This window comes from Artibeus jamaicensis, unplaced genomic scaffold, assembly GCF_021234435.1.
Source record: "Artibeus jamaicensis isolate MK-2021 breed Jamaican fruit bat unplaced genomic scaffold, CSHL_Jam_final scaffold_916, whole genome shotgun sequence".
Classification (NCBI taxonomy): domain Eukaryota; kingdom Metazoa; phylum Chordata; class Mammalia; order Chiroptera; family Phyllostomidae; genus Artibeus; species Artibeus jamaicensis.
The window spans coordinates 13,378,316-13,399,469 of NW_026522059.1; the positions used below are offsets into that span (position 1 = coordinate 13,378,316).

A 21,154-nucleotide genomic window follows, 5' to 3' on the forward strand; every position below is an offset into this window, starting at 1 on the left:
GTGAATGCTCTACTTTGTGTTTGTATACAATTTCACCCAGGAGTGCAAAGAAAATGCCTGCTCTTTCCTTTGAATTCAACACCTCAGTCCCCCCACCTCGTTTTCTTACTCCTACCAAAGTCTGATTTACATAGACCAGTGTGACACCACCAAGTTTTAAATGGAATGTTCCTCCCGGGTTCCTTCAACTCAGAAGCAGCATGAACCCCAAAACGGGCCTGCAAGCATCCCTGGGAGAGTTCATACTATGCTGTTGTTACAAGTTATTCCTGCATGTCCATATAGGATGAACTCTGCTCTTAAAACTTTGTCTTCAGCTCACTGTAAGACCTAGTCTAGAAGACGCCTTACAGAGCGCACATTGGGCAGTTTACGTGTCTTACAGTGGCGAGTTTGCCTGTCTCTTTCAGGGGACTGCAGGACCTTGCCACCCTCATGAAGGTTTTATTCCTCTTGACACCAGTCCCAGCTTGCTACATGGCAGACCAGGTACTCAACGGACAGACGGGCCTAGTCCAAGCCATGATCTCCCAGATATCATGGTCCCCAGATCCGAAGTGAGATGCCCCATCCAGTTCTACCAGGGCATAGCTCCCGATCCAAAGTGTGTGCACCAAATTCAGCAGGACAGATTTACAGCCTTAGACTGGGGTGGAATCAGACTTCGCCACCTCTTATCTGCCCAACCGTGGGCAAGGAGCTTGTTTCCTCGTTTGCAAAACCAGATGACCAAGGGCCCACTTGACAGGATTGTGGTCAAGGGTTCATGAACATATGTATGCAAAGTGCTATCACAACGACAGCACTGGCAGAAGATGAGACTATTTTGCAGGCGAGGAAATGGGAGTATTGGCGGGCAACCAAGGGGACAGCGGGAGGGGTGAGTAAAGGTTCCGTGTGGCACTCCTCGGGATAGCAGCTCTGTTTCCGAAGCTTCCACCAAGAAGGCCCGGGGAAAACCGTATTTCTTTAGCGCACAGCTCGGGGTCTCCAGCGAAGACTTGAGCGCGGAGATCACGTCCCAGAGACGCGAGCACGACGCGCTCCGCCCCGGAAACACGCCCCAGCCGCCTTGGCGCGCTTTGGAAAGAGGCTCCGGTTTCGTGTAAAGTTCGGAGTCGCGTTGTCTCCGGGGGTTCAGTCTTCGCGCTCCAGATCTGCGGGTCCTCGCCGCCCCCAAACGCGCGCAGCGATGAGGAGGACCCGCGGCGAGGTGGACGCGACGCTGCAGGTCGCCAAGCTGAACCCGGCCGAGTTGCTCCCGGCGGTGCACTGCCTGGGTTTCAGCCCCGCGGCCAGCCCCGCCGCGGCCGGCGACTTCTGCCTGCTGGAGCTGGATCCCGCGCTGTGCCAGGAGTTGGAGGCAGGGCGCAGGTGAGCCGGGGCCGCCGCGCCTCCAGCCTCGGGCCAGCCACCTTAGGATTTTCTTTGCTGGGAAACGAGGGATTGAGAACTGAGCCTGGGAGGTGCACTGTTGATTTGCTGGGCGGGCGGCGGGGATGCCTCACTGCCGGCCGGTGGCCCATTCCGCAGCTCGCTGCCTTTTCGCTAGGATCCCAAGCCACTGCTAGGCAGTCCGGACAGCTGGAGTGGTGTGATCTGTAGGACCGCTCCGGCTGAATTTGGAGGCCTGTGTCAGCGGAAACGGCTCAGGAGACAGAACCTGAGTGAAGTTTTGCAAACGTTAACAGTGGTAGCAGGGACTGTACAGAACTCTTGACCAATTCTACCTTGAAATTCAATGGTAATAGCTAATATATTTCTAGAGTTATTCCTGCCTTCTACACTCACACAATAGGTAGGACTGTAGGGAATACGTTTAAAGCTGTTTTACAGACTTGGTAATTGAAAAAAACCCTCAAAATACTGTGTTGCTTGGAGGATCCGAAGCTGTTTCTAAATCTAGGTCAGCTACCCATTTGCTGCAAGACCATAGGTTAACAAACAATCAAAGGAGAAGTCTAGAGGATTATTCCTTTTTATGTTTTTTCTCTCTCTTTTTTTAGTTTTTAAGAAAATTTTCTTTATCTCTCAATATTACGCTGCCCAAACTCCTGGGAGTTAGGATTACAAATTGTGGTTTGATTCTCTTCTGCACTGTAGGTTCCTCCAACACCTGCATTTCATTTTATGAGGTAGTTTGTTCTCTTTCAGGTTCCTTTAAATTGAATCCTTTAGGCTGTCTTTCAATTTTCATGCTTCACCCGTTAGGCACTACTACAGTTACCTGGCCAGTCTCCAGATGCTGGACACTCAGTATCTTCAAGGGAACCAATGGGGAACTTCACCCATGGGTTTTCATCCCATCTGAAGTGGGCAGGGATTTGAGAAAGGCCTTCAGGTGTAAGGCCCTCCTCCTTGCCCAGTTATGGTTATCCTGCTTGGCAAATCCCAGAAGGCCTGGCAATGCAGGTGTTAAAATTTGTGTGTGCAGATTGGTGGGGGGAGTTCTAAACAAAATATTTCTTTTTTCCCCCTATTTTAAAATAGATTTCATTTATTTCTTTTTTCTTACAGAATGGGAAAGGGAAGGAGAAAGAGAGGGAAGGAAACATTGATCAGTTGCCTCTAGTATGCAACGGAGGACTGAATCCACAACCCAAAATGTGCCCTGACCGAGAATGGAACCGGCCACCTTTCCCTCTGCCGGATGACGCCCAACCAGCTGAGCCACACTGGTCAGGGCTCTAAACAATAGTTCAAAGCCCGGGTAGTGCAGCGTAGAAATAGATGCTAAAGCATAGGTCCTTGGCATTAGATGTGATCAGCACCAGGAAGCTAACAGAAACCTTTTGTTCTTTTCACTTAAAGGCTTAGTTTAGAAGAAGTGAATTGTGTACAGGAGGGTTCAGTGCTTTACAGACAAGGAAAACTTCTAGAACCAAACTCTGTTGTCATTTCCAGCATCTTTGTCTTAGTCTTTAAAAAAAAAAAAAAGACTTTATTTACTTATTTTTAGAGAGAGGGGAAGAGAGGGAGGAGAGGGAGAGAAACATCAGTGTGTGGTTGCCTCCCACACGTGCCCCCCCCCCCCACTGGACACCTCCACAGTCCAGGCGTGTGCCCTGACTGGGAATTGAACTAGTGACCCTTTGGTTCATAGGCCAGCGCTTAATCCATTAAACCACACCAGCCAAAGCTTAGTCTTTTTTTTAGTCCTTTTCACTTTTATCCTTTTCCCTCTTGCTTCGTGCTTTTTTCCACCTGTGATCCTTTGTCAGAGACTTTATTTAGACCGGTTTGTAAAGATATCTTTTTCATACTTTTAATTCAGCATTGTAGCCTCTTTTCACGAGGTCCCCATTTCTTGGTGACATAGCTGATGGGCAGGACAGGATGTGCCCGTCTGATGGTCAGGGGTTCTCAGAACGAAACAAGGGCCACTGCCAGGTGGGACCCAGGACCAGCAGCTCAGCCATCCTCTGGGAGCTCATTAGAAAGGCGGAATTCTTGGTCCCTTCCCAGAGCTACTGAATCCTCATTTGCTTTTCTTACATTTTTATTTCTCTCATTGCATTTTCCATTAACATTTAGATCCCTTTTACCCCTCCCCCTCCAATTGCTTTTTAACAGGATTCCCAAAGATGCCCGTGCATATGTTTGAGAAGTACTGCTTTAGCATGTTTTAGAAAATTGTGACACACCGATGGAAGATTCTAGATGCTTTAGGTCTTGTACTCTTCCCGGCAGTTTGCGCAGTGATGCCATATGGTGACAGCTGGCCTCTCACTCTTTCTTGCCATGCCGAGTAGTTGTTTTTCCTTGGTGAGGCCACCTGCTGCCCCCTGGCTGTCAGTTGGCGCAGTTCTTGCTCTGTGGGGTCCGTCCTGCCCTGAGGGTTATGAGATTGGGGGGCCGGACGTGGCATCGAGGCTTCGTTTAACTTCTGTCAGCCTAGAAGATGGGGGGATGGTTTGTAATGAAGATGCCCACGAGCGATTTAGCGGGTCGTGCCTTTTCTTTTTCTGTTTTCCTGCAGCTTGGTGATTCGTGGCGACGAAGACGAGCAGGCGGTGCTATGCAGTAAGGACAAGACGTATGATTTGAAGGTCGCAGGCACTTCCAATATGTTGCTTTTAATCCCTGATTGTAAAACTCCAGATCAGCTGAAGATGGAAGAAACCCACTGTAACATTTTCCACTCTGAGGTGCTGTTCTCTGTCTTCTGATTTACGTAAATATAAGAATGACAACACTTATTCTCATCATGCCTTTAATTAAAAACTTTAGGTAGCCAAGCCCTGGCTGGTGTAGCTCAGTGGGTTGAGCGAGGGCCGGCGAACCAGAGGGTTACGGTTCCAATCCCAGTCAGGGTACATGCCTGGGTTGCGGGCCAGTTCCCAGCAAGGGACCCAGGAGAGGCAACCATACATTGACATTTCTCTCCCTTTCTGCTTCCCTTCCCCTCTAAAGATAAATAAATAAAATCTAAAAAAAAATAATAATAAAACAAGCAAAAAAACTTTAGGTATCCAGCATATAATCACAGGAAATCTGAAAAGTTCTCTGATGAAATCTGAAATTTCTCTGCATCATCATCATTATCATTATTATTATTAAGTCTGGTGAAGTTGTCTTTGTTTTCCTGATTTAATTTTTGAGTCCCAGACAAGTTGCCCATTTTCTGTAATGTAGAAAGTTTGCTCTTACGTGATTCAAGCTAAGAGTTTTACCTCTTTTTAGTTAAGTTTTGCTATAGATATGTTTTGAAAGGAGACTCCCTTAAACCATAACTAGTACATTAGGTAATATTTAAGGGGTAGAGAAATAAAGAAATTTGAATTTTTAAAGACATTTTATTTACTTTTAGAGAGAGGGGAAGGGAGGGAGAGAGAGAGAGAAATGTCAATGTATGAGAGAAACATTTTCATTGCCTCTTGCACACCGCCAACCAGACACCTGGCCTGCAACCCAGGCACGTGCCCTGACTGGGAATCAAACCAGTGACCTTTCGGTTTGTAGGACCACATTCAACCAGGTGAGCCACACTAGGCTGGGCAGAAACTGAATTTTGGAGGAAAGTGTGTTTCTCACCTTTGAAGATGGTCTAGTTCTTTACCATCCATAGCTATGTATGACAACTGTTTAGTTATTTTGGAGACTACTGAGGGCAGATACCAAGCAAAAATCCCCATCCTGGCTAGATTGTTACACATGTCACAATTAAAGCACAGCTCTTAATTCTATCAGTACGACTTCAGGCCAGCTACTTCCATAACAACAGAACTGGAATAGAAATAAGTGAAAATACTGGGAAAGCTCAGTGATTTATATGCTATTGTTAGGACAGAAAAACTTCCAAAGTATTGTATTTTGGTTTTTGTAGGGTTATGTCTTTCATTATGATTCATTAGAAATATTGCCAGTTCATCCTTTTCTAAAAGATGTTGTTTTCCTTTTTTTTAAGGTTTTATTTATTTATTTTTAGAGAGAAGGGAAGGGAAGGAGAAAGAGAGAGAGAGAGACATCAATGTGTGGTTGCCTCTTGCACGCCCCCTGCTGGGGACCTGGCCTGCAACCCAGGCATGTGCCCTGACTGGGAATGCAATTGGCAGGCAGCTCTTTGGTTTGCAGGTGGGCAGTCAATCCACTGAGCCACACCAGCCACGGCCATTAAGCTCCTCTTTTGAAGGCCTTAAATTCAGCAACAAACTTCAGCCTATGAGCCTTGTCTTGTCAGTCATGCTTTGTACCAGTTTGAGGGCAAAAGTGTCCCTTGACCTTCCATTTTAGAATTGGAAGGCACCCAAGACAATCCACTTTCAGCATTTTCTCCTTTCGTGTGAAACACTTATTGGGCACCTACTAAGTGCTAGACACTGGGAAAGTGCTAAAGATACAGAGAGGGATAATGGATCCCTGGCTGCTGTGGCTCAGTGGATTGAGCACTGGCTTGGGAACTGAAAGTTCGCTGGTTTGACTCCTGGTCAGGGCACATGCTTGGGTTGTGGCCCAGGTCCCCCGTTGTGGGTGTGCAAGAGGCAACCAATCCATGTTTTTCTTGCCCATTGATGTTTTTATCCCTCTCTTTCTCCTTCTCGTCTCTCTAAAAGTAAAAAAAATAAATAAAATCTTTTAAAAAATCTGTAGAATTAAAAAAAAAGGGATAACAGATATTTATCCATTATTTAGCCCCTATCAGCAGGTAGGACTCACTGTTTTCACCGGTCCAATAAGGAACTAGCTGCCATTCTAAATAAGACAAAGTTCTTGCATTGAAAAGAAGACTCCCTTCCTTCACTTCTGTTTAATTTCAACATCATGAGTAACACAGAACAAGGGTTCCCCTGCTTCCCTTCAACATTCCTTTGTTACTTGAAGACCGTGGTAATGTCTCTTTATTTTCTGTGGTTCAGCCTAAAGATATTCATTTTCAGTTGTTTCTGTCTGGTTTGTAAAATTGTCACCATTCTGGTCATTCTTTTCTGGGCATACTCTGGTTTCCAAAGTGCACTTGAGATGTGGAGCTAAATAACTGGTTCTCACCATGTTGGCAGCGCCTTCTCAACTGGGGTTGGAACGGGTCCCTGAAGAGGCCCCTCCACCTGTTTGGTGGCTGGATGGCTGCCTTCCGCACAGAAGGCAGAGTGGCACCGTCCCTTTGCTTGTTTCTGGCTGAGGGCAGTGGGTGGGCTGAAATGTTGCCTGAGATTTTTCCTTTAGAATGGCTTCTAAAAGGTTATACTCTTTATACATTCTAGATCTTTGGTTTTTCTAATAACTGTTGGGAACTAAGAAGATGCAGACCTAAATTAAAGAAGCTAAAGAGACTTTTGATGGAAAATACCTACGAAGGACCTGACAGTCAAAAAGAAAAAGATTCCAGCTGCTCAAAAGTAAGACAAGTATTTTCATTTTTTATTTGGTATTTAAAAGTAGAAATGTAATTAGAGGCACTTAACCGGCGACATTTTTGCTTTTTAAAGTTGATAGGGTGAAAATCTCAGACATATCCAAAAGCAGAGAGACTGCCGCATATTTACCACTCAGTGGAACATTTGTCCGTATTTTCTCAATCTTGTTTTCTTCTGTCCTCTGCTTCCTCCCGCCTTGTTTTACTTTTTTTTTTTTTGGTGTATTTTAAAGCCAGTTTTATATATCATGATGATGTTTATGTAGCTGAAAGCTCATGTTCCTAACTATGCCAAAATGGTTTTCACAGGTTAATTTTTATTTAATTAAAAGTTATAATTAGGGTTTCTGTAGAAAAGATGTGATAAGTGTTGGAATTTATTACATATATACATTATGGAATAAATGTGTGTAATGACTGATGATGTTGACCACTTTTTCATGTGCTTGTTGACTATGTATCTTTGGGGAATTTCTGTTTAGGATCTCCTTTCTTGTTTTTTTAAGAATTATAAATGTATATGACATAACATTTACCATTTTAACTGTGCGGATAGTTCTGCGGTGTTAAGTGCATTTGCATTGGTCTGAAACCATCCTCACCATCTGTCTGCAGAGATTTTTATCTTCCGAGCTGAAACTCTCTGTCTGTTAAACACTGCACCCCTGGTCTCCCCTGCCTCTCAGCCTCTGGCACCCAGTATTCTCCTCTGTTTCTGCGAATTCTGCTACCCTGACTATCCCTGTCAGTGGAATCATGAAGTATTTGTCCTTTTGTGTTGATGACGTGAAGTACAACAATTTTTCTTTTTGCTGAAGTCTAATTTATCTGTTTTTCTTTTGTTGCTTATTTTAGTGTCATATCTAAGAAACCATTATTAAATCCAACATCACTAAGAGTAACCCCTATGCTTTCTTCTAAGATATCCATTGATTTTGTGTAGTAATCGTTACACGTTAACAAAAGAAATTGAGCTAGTGCATAAATATCACCTTAATCTAGACTATGTACTTGTTCCCCCAGATTCAGTAGTCTTAAAAGATATTAGTCAAAGGCTTTACAATGTTTTTTTTTTTTCTTGTTTCAGTATACAACTGAAGATTTGCTCGATCAAATTCAGGCAAGTGAGGAAGAAATAATGGCCCAGTTACAAGTTCTAAATGCCTGTGAGATCGGAGGTAGCGTCACTTGCTGCTGTTACTGATAATGAACATGGATAATTGAGCATCATGGAAGAAAGAGACAAGTTTTTGGACATCTTTGCCCTACAGCATATTGTTTAGTCTTTTGGGAGGGCTCACAGAGGAGAGTGATAACCATGGCAGTGCCCCACAGTGAATGTAACAGTGTGAGGTATCAGGCCCATGACCTTGACTTCATTTGTATGACATTCCAGTGAAATGACTGTGCCAGCTAGAAGTTTCCATTTAGAACAACAAGATTATTATGAGATAATTGAGTATTAAAAGCACTTGAAAGGTATCAGTCTTAGTCATAGGTAAAGTACTCACTAAACACTGCCCTGGCTAGTGTAGCTCAGTGGACTGAGTGCTGGCCTGTGAATCAAAAGGCTCGATTCCTGGTCAAGGCACATGCCTGGGTTGCAGGCCAGGTCCCCAGTTGGGGGTGTGCAAGAAGCAACAGATTGATGTTTCTCTAGCACATTGATGTTTCTGTTCCTCTTTTTCTCCTTCCTTCCCTTCCCCTCTAAAAGTAAATAAATAAAACCTTTAAAAAAAACCCTAAAATATCTGCTCTCCTTTAAGACACAACCTGTGATGCCTGGGAGACAGCATTAAAAGAAGTGTTGTTCATTAGGAAAGCGAAGACTTTTTTGTTTTTGAAAACGGAGCATCTCTTTCTGCAGTGGCCAAGAGCTTGCTGCTACCTTATCAGTTTATTAGCCAATTCATTTGCTTAATATGTTCTTTGATGACTCAAAACTTTTTCAATTTGTAGGTTACTGGAGAATTCTTGAATTTGACTATGAAATGAAACTTCTGAATCATATAACTCAGCTTGTGGATTCCGAATCTTGGTCTTTTACTAAAGTTCCTTTGAATGTGTGCCTTCAGGAACTTGGACCCTTAGAGCCAGAGTATGTATTTTAATCCCTGTCCCTACAATTTCCCAAAGGGGAAGAAAAGTGTCTTCCAGGGTGAAACTAAACCAGGGCATAGACTACTTATATTTCAATATTTCATAGACAGTTGAAAAATATACAACCAGAAGGACTTGGGAATTTTCATCATGAGGTGAATAAATGTGCACCATGTTATTTTTGCATTAAAAATGTGAAGAGATAATTATATTTAACTATTTTATGATACATGTGTACTCACATAATTCATGTAAAATTATTTAGCATGGGGTCTGGCGCATAGTAGCTTCCCAGTATAAGTTAGTTCTTATTGTAAAGTTTTACTGGGCAACTATAATCACTTACATTTATTTCAAATCACAAATCTGTGTCTTAGCAACGGTATTTCAGATATAATGTATTAAAAATGTGATCACTTTTCAAATGAGTGCTTTACTTTTTTCAGAGAAATGATCGAACACTGTCTTAACTGTTATGGAAGAAGATACACAGAGGAAGGTAAGATCTGGAAAGTACTTTAATGGGTGTGGGCTACTGTACGTTAAAGTGAGTGTGCCGCTCTGAGGTGTGTTCCTGTTAAACACAAGGCCTCCATGGGTGTGTGGGAGGTGAGTTGTGTATCACTCCTGTGAGTTTAATGGAGGACAAAGAGATGCTAGGAGTGTATTTAATTGTGAAGACAATCTGAAAGTATCCGTGCCTTTTCCTTAGATGAGGTTCATTATTTCCTTACTTATTTTCCCAGGCGAAATTTATTTTGAACTGAGTGCTGACAAAATCTGTAGAGCAACAGCACAAATGCTACTTCAGAATGCAGTGAAATTCAACCTCGCCGAGTTCCAAGAAGTGTGGCAGCAGAGTGTCCCCGAAGGAATGGTAGCGAGGCTGGACCAGCTGCAGGTGAGGGGACGGTGGCGGCTGCTTCTGCAACTCACCTGGTCATCAGTCATTACGCGGTGAAACGAAACTTCCATTGGAACTGAACTTGGAGCCAATTTACTTTCTCAGTCACCATTAGAAGGGCACCACACACTCAGTCCATCACAAAATCCTTAAAAAACAAAAGCAAACCCAACACTTTATTGAAGTATAATTTACAAAATTTACCCCTTTTTAAAAAGGTGTTTTAGTAAATGTAGTGAGTTACACAGCCATTGCCGCAAGCTAGTTTTAGAACATTTTTTCACCACGATGAAATCCCGCAGTCCATTCATAGTTAATCCTGTTCCGAACTCCGTCTGTTCTCCATTTCCACCAGCACCAGCGCAGCTCAGACGATCATGTTTGTCTGGCTATAAATAATAGTACCATCCCTAAGCAGGCCTTGCACACTTTCGGTTTTACTGACTTCTAATCCAGCCTCTGTGGTGCTACTAGAGTAACTTTTTAGAGACGCCAGTCCGATTAGATGACTGTCTTACTTAAATCACTTTAATGGCTGCCCATTGCATTTAAGACAACAAATCCAGAATTCCCACCTTGGCTCACACGTCCCGTCATAATCTCCCCTGTACCTTCATCTCCTGCTAATTTCTCACCTAGTTGCCGCACACCCAGCGTTCTTTCAAGTTTTCAAGATGGTCCAGCTCTCTCCTATCTTAGGGCCTTCTTCACCCGAGGCCTTTTGTTCCAGAATGATCTTCTCCCCAATTTCACCTACCATCTCCTATTCATCCTCGAGCCACTTCACGGAGGCCTTCTTTTACTCTGAAAAAATGCCTCTGTCTTGCTCTTCCATAGCACGCGGTAGTTTTCCTTCATGGGATGGATCCCTTAGCTTTGGAAAAGTGTTTCATTATGTGGTTGCCCACCTCCACTTTCACAGAATTTTGTTCACTGTTGCTTGCAAATATATACACTACTGCTTGGCATGTAGTGTATGCTCAGTAAGGATTTGTTAAATAAGAGAAAGGACTTGCTCAACATGTGCAGCGTTCCTTGTAAGTCCAGGCACCGTGCTCCATGCAGAGGAGAAAACATCACAAGAGGTGCCATCAAGGCCCTGAACTCCATCTGGAAAGCTCCCTGGACCCACTCGGTGTGTGTGTGTGAGAAGAGCAGCCTGACGAGTTTGCCTGTGGAAAGAACACTGATAGTGATGAGGACAGGTGGGTGGGTGGGGGGAAGGAAGTAAGTTTGGCTACCTGCTAAAAAGGAGAACTGTCCAGGCTCCCAACACTTAGTCCTCCTAAGACAGGAGTGGCCAAAGAAATAGGCGATAGAGGACGAACAGAGACATGATGAGGCCTTAACACCTGAAGGATTTAATGACGACAGGTGTGGGGTTTGGATAATGGAATTGGAGATGATGCCTTTGTTTCCTAGCTTCTTGGGATAGTGAGACTAGAAGAGCTTTGGGTGACAAATACCGTGAGTTCGTTTATAGGTTTGGATGTAGAGATCAGGTGCTCAGTCTAAGAGACATTTGAGTTGCATGTGCTAATATTTCAGTCATTGGCAAGTAAATGGACATTGAAATCACAGGTTTAGTTGTGGTTACCCAGGACTGTGACAGTGAGCCAAGTACAGGGGTTGGGATAGAGGCCCAGGGAACTGTGGCATCAGTTAGGAGGCAAATAGTGAAATGGTGATGTCAGGATAGAGATTCAAAGAGGAAGGAGTAATAAACATGAACACAGAAAACAGTGCTAACTCCATGAAGCTACGAAAGAGCCCAGTAGAATTGGCAATGACAGGTCACTGGTGACCTTGAACTAGAGCTGTCTTGGATACAGTGTGTGGTAGAAGGCTGACTGCAGAGGAAAAAGGAGAAGCCAAGTTTACAGGAGCTCTTTATGAAAGTTGCTGGGCAGTTGGTGGGTGTTTCACGGCGCTGACATTTTACATGCCCTGGGCTGCACTGCACCTACAGGGTAGAGAGCAGGTTGTATCTAAACATCAGGCCATTCCTTTCACTGCTCCCTTTCTTCCCATTTCTTAACAGGGTTTGGCCTTGGTGGATAGACAGTCAAGACCAGAAATCATATTTTTGCTAAAAGTAGATGATTTACCTGAGGACACCCAGGAACGTTTTAATAGTCTGTTCTCTCTACGGGAAAAGTGGACGGGAGAAGACATCGCTCCATACATTCAGTAAGTGATGTATTAAGTATGAATTTTGAGGGTGGTCATCTTTATGCAGGGGGGCATAGGGCTGGGAATTATTATCAGGACACAATTTTTTGAGTATTTCCCAAGGACACCGCTTCCTCTGAAACTTTCTCACACAGGTGGTCTTCTCTGTTATCCCCCACAAGCCCTGCTCCTGAAGGCGGGGGATGTATCATCTTTCTTCTTTACTGTGGTATTTAGCCATGTATAATGTGCGCTTTTTTGCCCAAATTTTTTAGGGAGAAATGAGGATGTGCATTATACATGGGTATAATAACGGGCATACTAATCTTGTGTATAATACGCACAAAAATGTGAGCACACATTTTATAAGGAATCAAATTATACAAGGCAAAATACGGTGCTTCTTCCAAAACCACTTCTGCCCTCTCCCCTGCAAAATTGCAGCTCTTAGAGGACAGTCAGCCTATACTGCATGACTCTAAGGCAAGCACCGTTTTCTGTCTGCCACCTCTTCCCTTCCCTGCTGCCTTGCTGTGGCATCTCACAGAAGCCAGATTGCAGAAGAACAAGTCAGCCCAGAAGCCACTGCTTCTAGGACCACCAACAGCCTCGCCTTTTCACTCTGTTTCTCCTCTCAGGTCCTTTCTCTTTCAACCCAGATCGGATTCCCTGGTTAATCTCTCCAGCTATTACTGTAGATGCTTTGCTCCTTTGGCCCCCTCTCTCTGTCTTCTCGTACCTCCCAGACAAAGATGCACAAAGATTAAACCCAACTTTCTGCTTGCTCTGTGCCTACACCATGGCAGCTAAAATTTCCTGGAGACAAATACACAGTGGGGCTCACCAGGCTCTCCAGGCCCTTTGCACAGCCCCTGGCAAGGCACCTTTCCTCATGGAACTTTTCCACCCTCAGAGCTCACTTAACATCTTTTCTCTTTTCACATCATCAGTACCCTCTGTTTCCTCTTCACCCTCAGCTTATGACCTTGCTTTCTGAGAAAACAGAAGCAGATGAGAGGACAAGAACTATTTCCCACTCCAAATCAGCTGGCCTAGTCCTGTCTGCGACCACTTCCTTTGCAGTCCCTTATGTATAATGCATGAACTGTCCCTAAGGTCAGCCCTCCTGCATTGGATCCTTCTGGGCTTACAAAGGCTTGGAATCCTCTAGTTATTCCTCCCCCCTTTGTGTTCTCAGTGTCTCCCCATCTACTACATTATTCCCATCAACATGTGATCTTCCGTTTACTTAGCCTCAGCACCATTCCGTACACGGGGCCACTTCCTTCTTGAAGTACCCCAGTTTTCTCCCTCTCCCCAAGGCAGCTGCTTGTCTCTCTTGCTGATGTCTCCCTGTTCTTCTAAATCTTTAAATGATAGAGTGCTCCAGGACACTGTTCTTGGCCATCTTCTGTTTAGATTTCATCCTTGATTCTCTTATCAAGGCCTGGATTTACCTTTAGCTTTTTAAAAAATATATATATTTTTTAAAATTTATTTTTAGACAGAGGGGAAGAGAAAGAGAGGGAGGAAAACATCAATGTGAGAAATGTCGAGTGGTTGCCTCTCACACGCTCCCAACTGGGGACCTGGCCCACACCCCAGGCATCTGCCCTGACTGGGAATTGAACTGGCAACCTTTCAGTCCACAGGCCAGAGCTCAATCCACAGGCCAGAGCTCAATCCACTGAGCCACACCAGCCAGGGCTAGCATTGTCTTAATTTTATCTTCATACTTGACCTTTTCTGTGGGCTCCAGATTCTTATACCAAGCTGCCTAACATTTCCACTTGAATATCTAATAGGAATTTCAGACTTGGCATGCTCATAGCAGAACCACTGATACTCCCTTGTCCTAAACCCATCTTCCTCATCTCAGTTAACAGCAGTACCACTGATCCAGTTACTCAAGCAAAAAGGCCAGGACGCACTTTTGTGTTTTTCTTCTCTCACCTCTTGGTTTGAACTAGTAGCGAATCCTGGTGGATCAGCTTGTACCTGACTCTGAACTGGTCTCCCTACTTCTATTTTGCCTCCTTACCTTCTCCTTTTTTTAAACTTTTTATTTCGGAAAATTTTAAATATTCAGAAGTGACAATATGATATAATGAATCCTCATAAACTCACCACCTGGCTTCCATAATTGTCACCACTTCCATTATTTAAAACTTAGATGGATTATGCTTTTCCATTGATTACAAATCTCCTAGTGGCTTCCCATTATGCTTAGAATTAAATTGCAACTCCTCTCCATGTTCTTTGAGGCCCTACAGGATCTAACCCTGTTCTCATGTCCTCCCATTCATTTTTCCCTCATTGTGTCCCAGTCACAGTCTCCTTTTGTGGGCACCGAAGAGGAAGCTGAGTTGAACGAGGGCAGGTAACCATGACAAGTGCAAACAGGTAGCCTAGAATCCAGGTTCTCCAAGTCTAGGTCCTGCTGTATCACATTGCATGTTCTTCTAATTTGAACACTGTGTGATAAAATGGAAGAAAAAGAAAGAAACAAACAACATGGACTTTGAAGTCATAGAGCTGACTGCAAAATGTGGCTGTATCCTTTACTACTTGAGCCTTAGTTTCCTCATATCTAATATGGAGTAAAATAATACTTTACTCATACTTTTCTTGTTAAGTTTGAAGATAATGCATTTAATGTACCTGGTCAATTAAGGCTTAGTAACTGCTGCCTACCCTGTCTCTCCTACAAACGCATACCGTTAGGCTTATTGGGAAGTTGAGATTTAGGGGACAGAGATAAACAAATAGTACTGTGAATATTATGTTATGTTCCCTAAAATATTCATGCTATTCATTAATTTTTTCCTTGTTCCCACAGAGATCTATGTGGAGAGAAGCAAACCATAGGTGCATTACTCACTAAATATTCTAGATCTTCGATGCAAAATGGTGTTAAAGTTTATAACTCAAGAAGACCCATTTCTTAAAAGAATGACAATCTTTTCTTTGGGACTAAAGTTGCTGGGTTTTCTTTAAAAATATTTTTTTATACATTTGTATTCCAGATATTTAAAAACCTCATGCTTTGAGGCATTTTTCTCATCTTAAGCATTTTGAAATTACTGCTGGTCTTTTTTCTTAAATGTAATATGATATTTCTGTCTTTCAAGTTATGTTTTATTAGGTACACGGTGTAAACAAGGATAAAAAGAAAGTTATTTCTCATGTTTAGTATATCTCTATATGCTTTTATTTATTGAAAATACTTGCTTTTTGAATATTTAACACTATTTCTTTAATTAGGATTTGACATTCAGATCATTAATAAAAGTTTTCAGAAAACTAAATAGCCAAGAGGATTGTTTATGCACTTAACTGCCATTTCTCAAGCAAGTGGGTTCTCCTCCACTTTCATCCTTCCACCAAAATAGGAAGTCACTACATGCTGTCAGTTATCTACAGGAGTCGTTTTCATTGATGAAATTGACGTAGTAATTGTTCCTCTATTTCCTCGGCTCGGATGAGATGAAATGGATTTGATCCTCCATTCTATGTGAGGGATACTAATAGAGCAGTTTAGAATCCTATGGAGACACGCAGGTAATACTAGAAAACTACAATATCTAGTTCAAATTAATGTTAACATAGCTAAAGAACTTGTCATTGGGAGGGGGCAGGCCAAAGTTGTCCGGCTCAAGGTTAAAAATAACGTTAGTGGGCAATCCACAATCAGCCAAGATTTAACTGTTATTGAAATTTATAACGTTTTTATTTTCAAACACGTGAAACGCAAATACCATGGCTTCAAAATATCGTCTGTCTTTCAATAAATTTTTCTGCTTATATGGATCATTGATTTTTAAAAATAAATACTGAGTTGGCAGTGGCTAGTGAACTCTGCAGTTTGAGTCAGATATCTGCGATCTAATTACATACTTTACGACTTAAAATCTCTAGGGGCCCAGTGCGCTGAAGGTTTCTGTTCACACAACAATCTCAGGTTTCAGAACTCAATTACTAGCCCCCAGTCCCTGGCTCGTCGCAAACCCTGCCACACACTTCTCTACGTGCACTCGCGCTAGACCTTTATATCTCTAAAGTTTAAACATTCCCTTCTTTCCTCCCTGCTGTTCTCAACTTACCCAATAAATATTTGAATTCGCTTTCCTAAACTTAGGCAGCTCTCATCCACTAGACAAAGGCAAACAAAACCGCTACAGCGTCGCTCAAGCCCCGCCTACTGACAAACTTCCGGCTCTCGTCACCGCCCCACTTCCGCTGACGTAGGAGGTCATAGGTGACAGGGGGAATGTCTTCTGATTGTGGCTTTGAGTAGTGGCTGAAAGGAGCATCTCCGTGACAGGAGCTCGGCGAGCTCCGGGGACGTGATCGGGGGGAGCGAGTTGGAAGCAGCGGGTCGGGCGGGGCCGGACGTGGGCGCCGAGGGAGCCCCGGCTGCATAGCGTGACTGTAGGGAGCTGGGGAGTGCGAGGTGCGGCAGCCCGGTAATGCCCCGCAGCCCTCGGGCGAGCCGCAGAGTCGCTTCATGCCGCCGACTGGTTTAGAGCCCGCCAGAATGAACAGGAAGAAAGGAGACAAGGGCTTTGAAAGTCCAAGGCCATATAAATTATAAGTATTTCTTATATTTTCCTTTTCTAGGTTCTCTTCGTTAGTTTATTTTGTGATTGCTCGAAACTGACTTGGTGGGCTTGGGAAACCTAGTGGGAAATAAGAACCCACTCGCTGTGATGAAAATGGTATTTTTAGGGCGAAAATGCTTTGCATGAGTGTAATTCAGCAGATTTAATGTCCCTTGTAGGTTGATAAAACTTTTTCTTAAGCTGTTAAATTATTTATCCAAAGACATTTTCGTGGCTGTTGCTAAATTTAAAACAAGCAAGTTACTCAAATTTGTAAATTTTAAAGTGAAAGATAAAGTGGGATTAACATAGTCTTTGCTTGTACTGGGATAGAATTATGCTTCATTTAATAATAGAAATACTTTCTTTACTTATTTTATTTTTGTATTTTTTTAACATACAACCCATCAGGTCGTCTGCATTAACAACATAAACTTCCAGAGAAAATCGGTTGTGGTAAGTATATTGTCAACAATCATAAGCAGTGAAAATCCATCCTTTACAATACTTAGAAACTTTCCCTTCCAGATAATTGTTTCAAAAATAGGTGAGAATTAGCATTCAGATCTGTGTGACTCCATGGTCTATGACCTTGCAATATACTGGCTGGCTGCTCAGTTCTTTTTAAAAAATTTTCCCTATCTCCTGATTAACATTTTATTCCTTTTAATCTATTGTGGAATATGAAAGTCTGAATTGTCAAGCATTTTTAGATTTTTTTTTTTAAAGAAGAATAAGCCCACATGAGATTTCTCCTATGAAAAAATTAAGGTTAGAGCACACACTGGCTTAGCTTGGCTCCTAAGAGGCCAGCTTTGTTTTCTGATTCTTGGCTGACCTGGATTATGTGGCATTGCTGGTTAATGACATTTTAGAGGTGCTTGAAATCTAGTAACATCCCCCTCTCCCATTCACATGTATAGATTGCAGATATGTTTTCATTCCAGGAAAGCCCTTGATGACCCAAGTACTCAATTTACCCTCTCAGGGGGACCTATATTAAATAGACCAAAAATCTGAGTGAAACCTGGTTTTCTTCAAGTTATAGCATGAACTTTCCCCTCCTACTTGTTTACTTAGGGTGAGTGGTATAGATTTTAAAGATGTAATCTCTCCATTGAAAAGGTCGAATGGCAGGAAAGGAGGTCACTTAAAGTAGGATAGGGGCTCTGGGAGGATGGTCAGCTGGGAAGTGGGGAGAGAGCAAGGAGCAAGAGTGAGATGTTAGGTGAGAGTGAGTGATGATGAGAGTGAGTGAGATGTTAGATGACCGGGGGGGTTACAATTACACCAGTTGCTAAGCTAAGGATAACAGATTGGAGGCCAATTGGTGTGACTGAACCCAGGCAGGCAAGTATAGGTTAGGGTTCTAGGTGGTGTCAGAGACCTGATGATACAAGATAGGGCTTTCCTCACCTTCATGAACTACAAGCCATTTACAATTTTATTATTGTTAACATTAATCTAGAAAGCCAGATCCTCTTATGGCCCACCCAGGCAGCTATCTGTTGACAGCACTTTTCCATAATCTTTTCTGGCTTACTTTTGACATTATCTTAGTTCTGTTTGCTGTCTTTTAGCTGATCCAAGCTCATTTGTGTAGATAGTCATTGTATTGCTGATACGCTAATTAAGGGAATTTGGGTCTTCCTTCCTAAAAGTGCCCACAGTTTACACCTTTAAACACAGAGACTTCATCAACAGCATTTTTGCATTTGATCTTTTCTGTTCTCATTTGCTTCCACATAGACTGTCCAGATGGTGTAATTTAAGGATGCATGGTTCTCCTGTTATTTAGGAATTGAGGGAAAAAGCAATGGAGTCTCTAGGCTTTTGGACAGTTGGGTTGAATGGTATCTAAAAATTTGTGCATTTAAAAAAAAAAGCCTTATACTGAGTCATTGTGGCATAGTGGGTCAAACTCATTTGGGATTATTTAGATGGGATTGGAATCTCAGTTTTCTACTTATTAATGATATAATTTCTTAACTGTTAATTTATCGATAAAAAGTCTAACAGTACTTTTAAAATTGTTAGATGAAAATAATATAATATCTGGCATTTAATAGTGCTCATTAAACAGTAGCCATTATAATTGTTATAAGCTAGTCTTCTATGATTATTGCCTGCCTTTCATCTTAGATATTCCTGTTACAGCCTCTGAAGTTTTTCTGTTTACTTTGTAGCCCCTGAAACGTTACTGTTTCATGCCCTCCCATAGTCATGTTTCAGAACAGCAATGTTCAACTCAGGATTTTAACTTCCTGGACCGATATGCCACGTTTCATTGGTCTGTCTTTCCCATTTGATTGAGCACAAGAGGGCGGTGGCCAGTCAGTGTATTTAGCTGTCTTTTATGTCTTAGGAACATTTTTCAGGTTGCTCACCACACAGCTAGCATTGTAGCATTATATATATGTGTATATATATGGCCTCTGTGTACGTGGTTGGAAGCATTTTGAAGTGTCTGCTCCTTTAAGTGGCAGCAGTAGATTTTTCCTACTTGTCTTGAGTGTTTATTGCAGCTCTTGCCTCTTCACATGTCCTGGTTTACCTTCCATGATCAGAGAGGCATACTGGTTAGCTTCACTGGTGTAGTTTTCTTCCCTGTTTGGGGGGTAGGGGGGCATGTTTTTTCACTCACTGGCCTGGTTTTAATTTTCTTTTTTGCTCTGTCATGTTTTTCCCCTTCCTCCTTGTTTAGGTTCCAGTCTGGTTAGAAATTAATATATTTGAGCGTAGTGAGTCCTTTTCTTTTTCTCCTAGCAGGTGGTCTCATTTTCACTGATAGTGAATGTGAACCACCAGGATGATGAAGCATACATAATTCATACCCACTTAGTCACTAGGACTACCATGTTTGAAATGAAGGTACCTTGGAGAGCACTTGTATTTATGTAGTAGTTTTTGGGATTTTGTCTCCGAGTGTGCTATGTGTAGTGGTAGTAGTAGCGGAAATCAAAGAAATATGTTCTAAAACATACCAATCCTAATTATAATGAAGTTACTGTCCTTTTCTTTACAGGGATTTGTGGAACTGACTATATTTCCCACAGTTGCAAACTTGAATAGAATCAAGTTGAACAGCAAACAGTGTAGAATATACCGAGTAAGGATCAATGATTTAGAAGCTGCTTTTATTTATAATGATCCAACCTTGGAAGTTTGTCACAGTGAATCAAAACAGTAAGTTATACACTGTAAGACCTGATATTTCTAACAGTCATGTCTCTCATATGATTTGATTACTTTTTTCAGTAGATTTTTCTATGATTATAATTAGAGTCTGGTGCCCAGGTTTGTCTTTGTTTTGTTTTTCTAATTTTATTTTATTTTACTTAAAGATTTTATTTATTTATTTGTAAAGAGAAGGTAAGGGAAGGAAAGAGGGAGAGGAACATCAATATGTAGTTGCTTCTCATGTGTCCCCTACTGGGGACCTGGCCCACAACCCAGGCACGTGTCCTGACTGGGAATTGAACTGGTGACCGTTTGGTTTGCAGGCTGGCCTACAATCCATTGAGCCACACCAGCTGGGGCATTTTTTCCTAATTTTAATATCTTTTACTTTTACCACTCTGTGCATTTGGTGGCTCAAGAAATATTACTAGTTCTGCTCAACATAGTAAGTTACTATTTTCCTTCTTCAAACTATAGTTTTAAAGAAGTACTATTGGAGCCCTGGCTGGTGTAGCTCAGTGGAATGAGCGTGGGCCTGTGAAGCAAAGGATCAGTGGTGTGATTCCCAGTCAGGGCACATGCCTGGGTTGCAGGCCAGGTCCCCAGTAGGGGACACATGAGGAGCAACCACACATTGATGTTTCTCTCCCACTCTTTCTCCTTCCCTTCCCCTTTCTCTAAAAATAAATAAATAAATAAACTATTTTTTAAAAAAGAAGAAGTGTTGGAGAGCTTTAGGTTTCCATAGCCATTTTTTTACTTTTAATGTTTTAAAAATCTAAATATTAAGTGTAGTTTTTATAAGTTAGATGATCATCATAATCTATAGACCAGAGAGTACTTTAAAATATTCTGTAAAATATTTTTGCCACTTTAGAATACCATATGAAATATTATGTCTGAAATATCCATTCCTTCACCTTAAATTAATTATGTTGCACATATTGAGGTTATTTCTGACTTTTATCAGTAAGCATATTTGTGATCAGTTTTATGTTCCACATTTTTAATTTAAATGTTTTTACTTTTTCATCTATAATATGATAGGCTTCATTTTTTATTATTTTTATGGTTAGGTAATATTCCACTCATTTATACTCTAGTTTAAATGATTATTTTTAATTGTTTGGTATCTGTATATGCATAATGTCTAGCTCTTGAGATCATGAATAATGTTGAGTAAGTATTTTGGAACAGATTAGGTTTTTTTGCCTTTGAATTATTTTATTAGGAGAATAGATTACTTAATGTTAAGGCTCTGAGCATTTTACTTGTGGTGCCCCAGTAGGATTTATAGTAACTTAAGTACCGTCAACTGCACATGAAGGCCCTTCCTTGTCTTTT

The 21,154-nt window shown here is 42.1% G+C and overlaps 2 protein-coding genes across 4 annotated transcripts in view; both read left to right on the plus strand.

Annotated features, from left to right (window-relative positions):
- Nucleotides 1–1,083: 1,083 nt before the first annotated feature.
- Nucleotides 1,084–15,186, plus strand: DSCC1 (DNA replication and sister chromatid cohesion 1). Its single transcript, XM_037166733.2, has 9 exons — nt 1,084–1,374; nt 3,980–4,148; nt 6,702–6,836; nt 7,941–8,031; nt 8,813–8,951; nt 9,400–9,452; nt 9,700–9,854; nt 11,899–12,047; nt 14,869–15,186. The coding sequence occupies exons 1-9, from the start codon at nt 1,193–1,195 to the stop codon at nt 14,975–14,977; spliced, it is 1,182 nt and encodes a 393-aa protein (XP_037022628.2). The 5' UTR covers nt 1,084–1,192; the 3' UTR covers nt 14,978–15,186.
- A 1,108-nt stretch (nt 15,187–16,294) lies between these two features.
- Nucleotides 16,295–21,154, plus strand: part of TAF2 (TATA-box binding protein associated factor 2) — a 60,531-nt gene continuing 55,671 nt past the window's right edge. For 2 of the 3 annotated variants that reach the window (XM_053661053.1, XM_053661054.1), the window contains exons 1-3: nt 16,295–16,619; nt 17,032–17,086; nt 19,656–19,816. In XM_053661053.1, the coding sequence (XP_053517028.1) occupies nt 16,537–16,619; nt 17,032–17,086; nt 19,656–19,816 (299 nt within the window). In that variant the 5' untranslated portion in view covers nt 16,295–16,536. Of the gene's footprint in view, nt 16,620–17,031; nt 17,087–19,655; nt 19,817–21,154 lie in introns of those variants that run through there. The other variant, XM_053661055.1, reaches the window with a different exon arrangement.

What these genes read in the sequence shown, in the direction of transcription:
- DSCC1 (XM_037166733.2), top strand. Translation starts at nt 1,193, where the DNA reads ATGAGGAGGACCCGCGGCGAGGTGGACGCGACGCTGCAGGTCGCCAAG. An exon ending in GAGTTGGAGGCAGGGCGCAG is followed by an intron (nt 1,375 to 3,979) that starts GTGAGCCGGGGC and finishes GTTTTCCTGCAG; the next exon opens with CTTGGTGATTCGTGGCGACG. An exon ending in AAGAAGATACACAGAGGAAG is followed by an intron (nt 9,453 to 9,699) that starts GTAAGATCTGGA and finishes TTATTTTCCCAG; the next exon opens with GCGAAATTTATTTTGAACTG.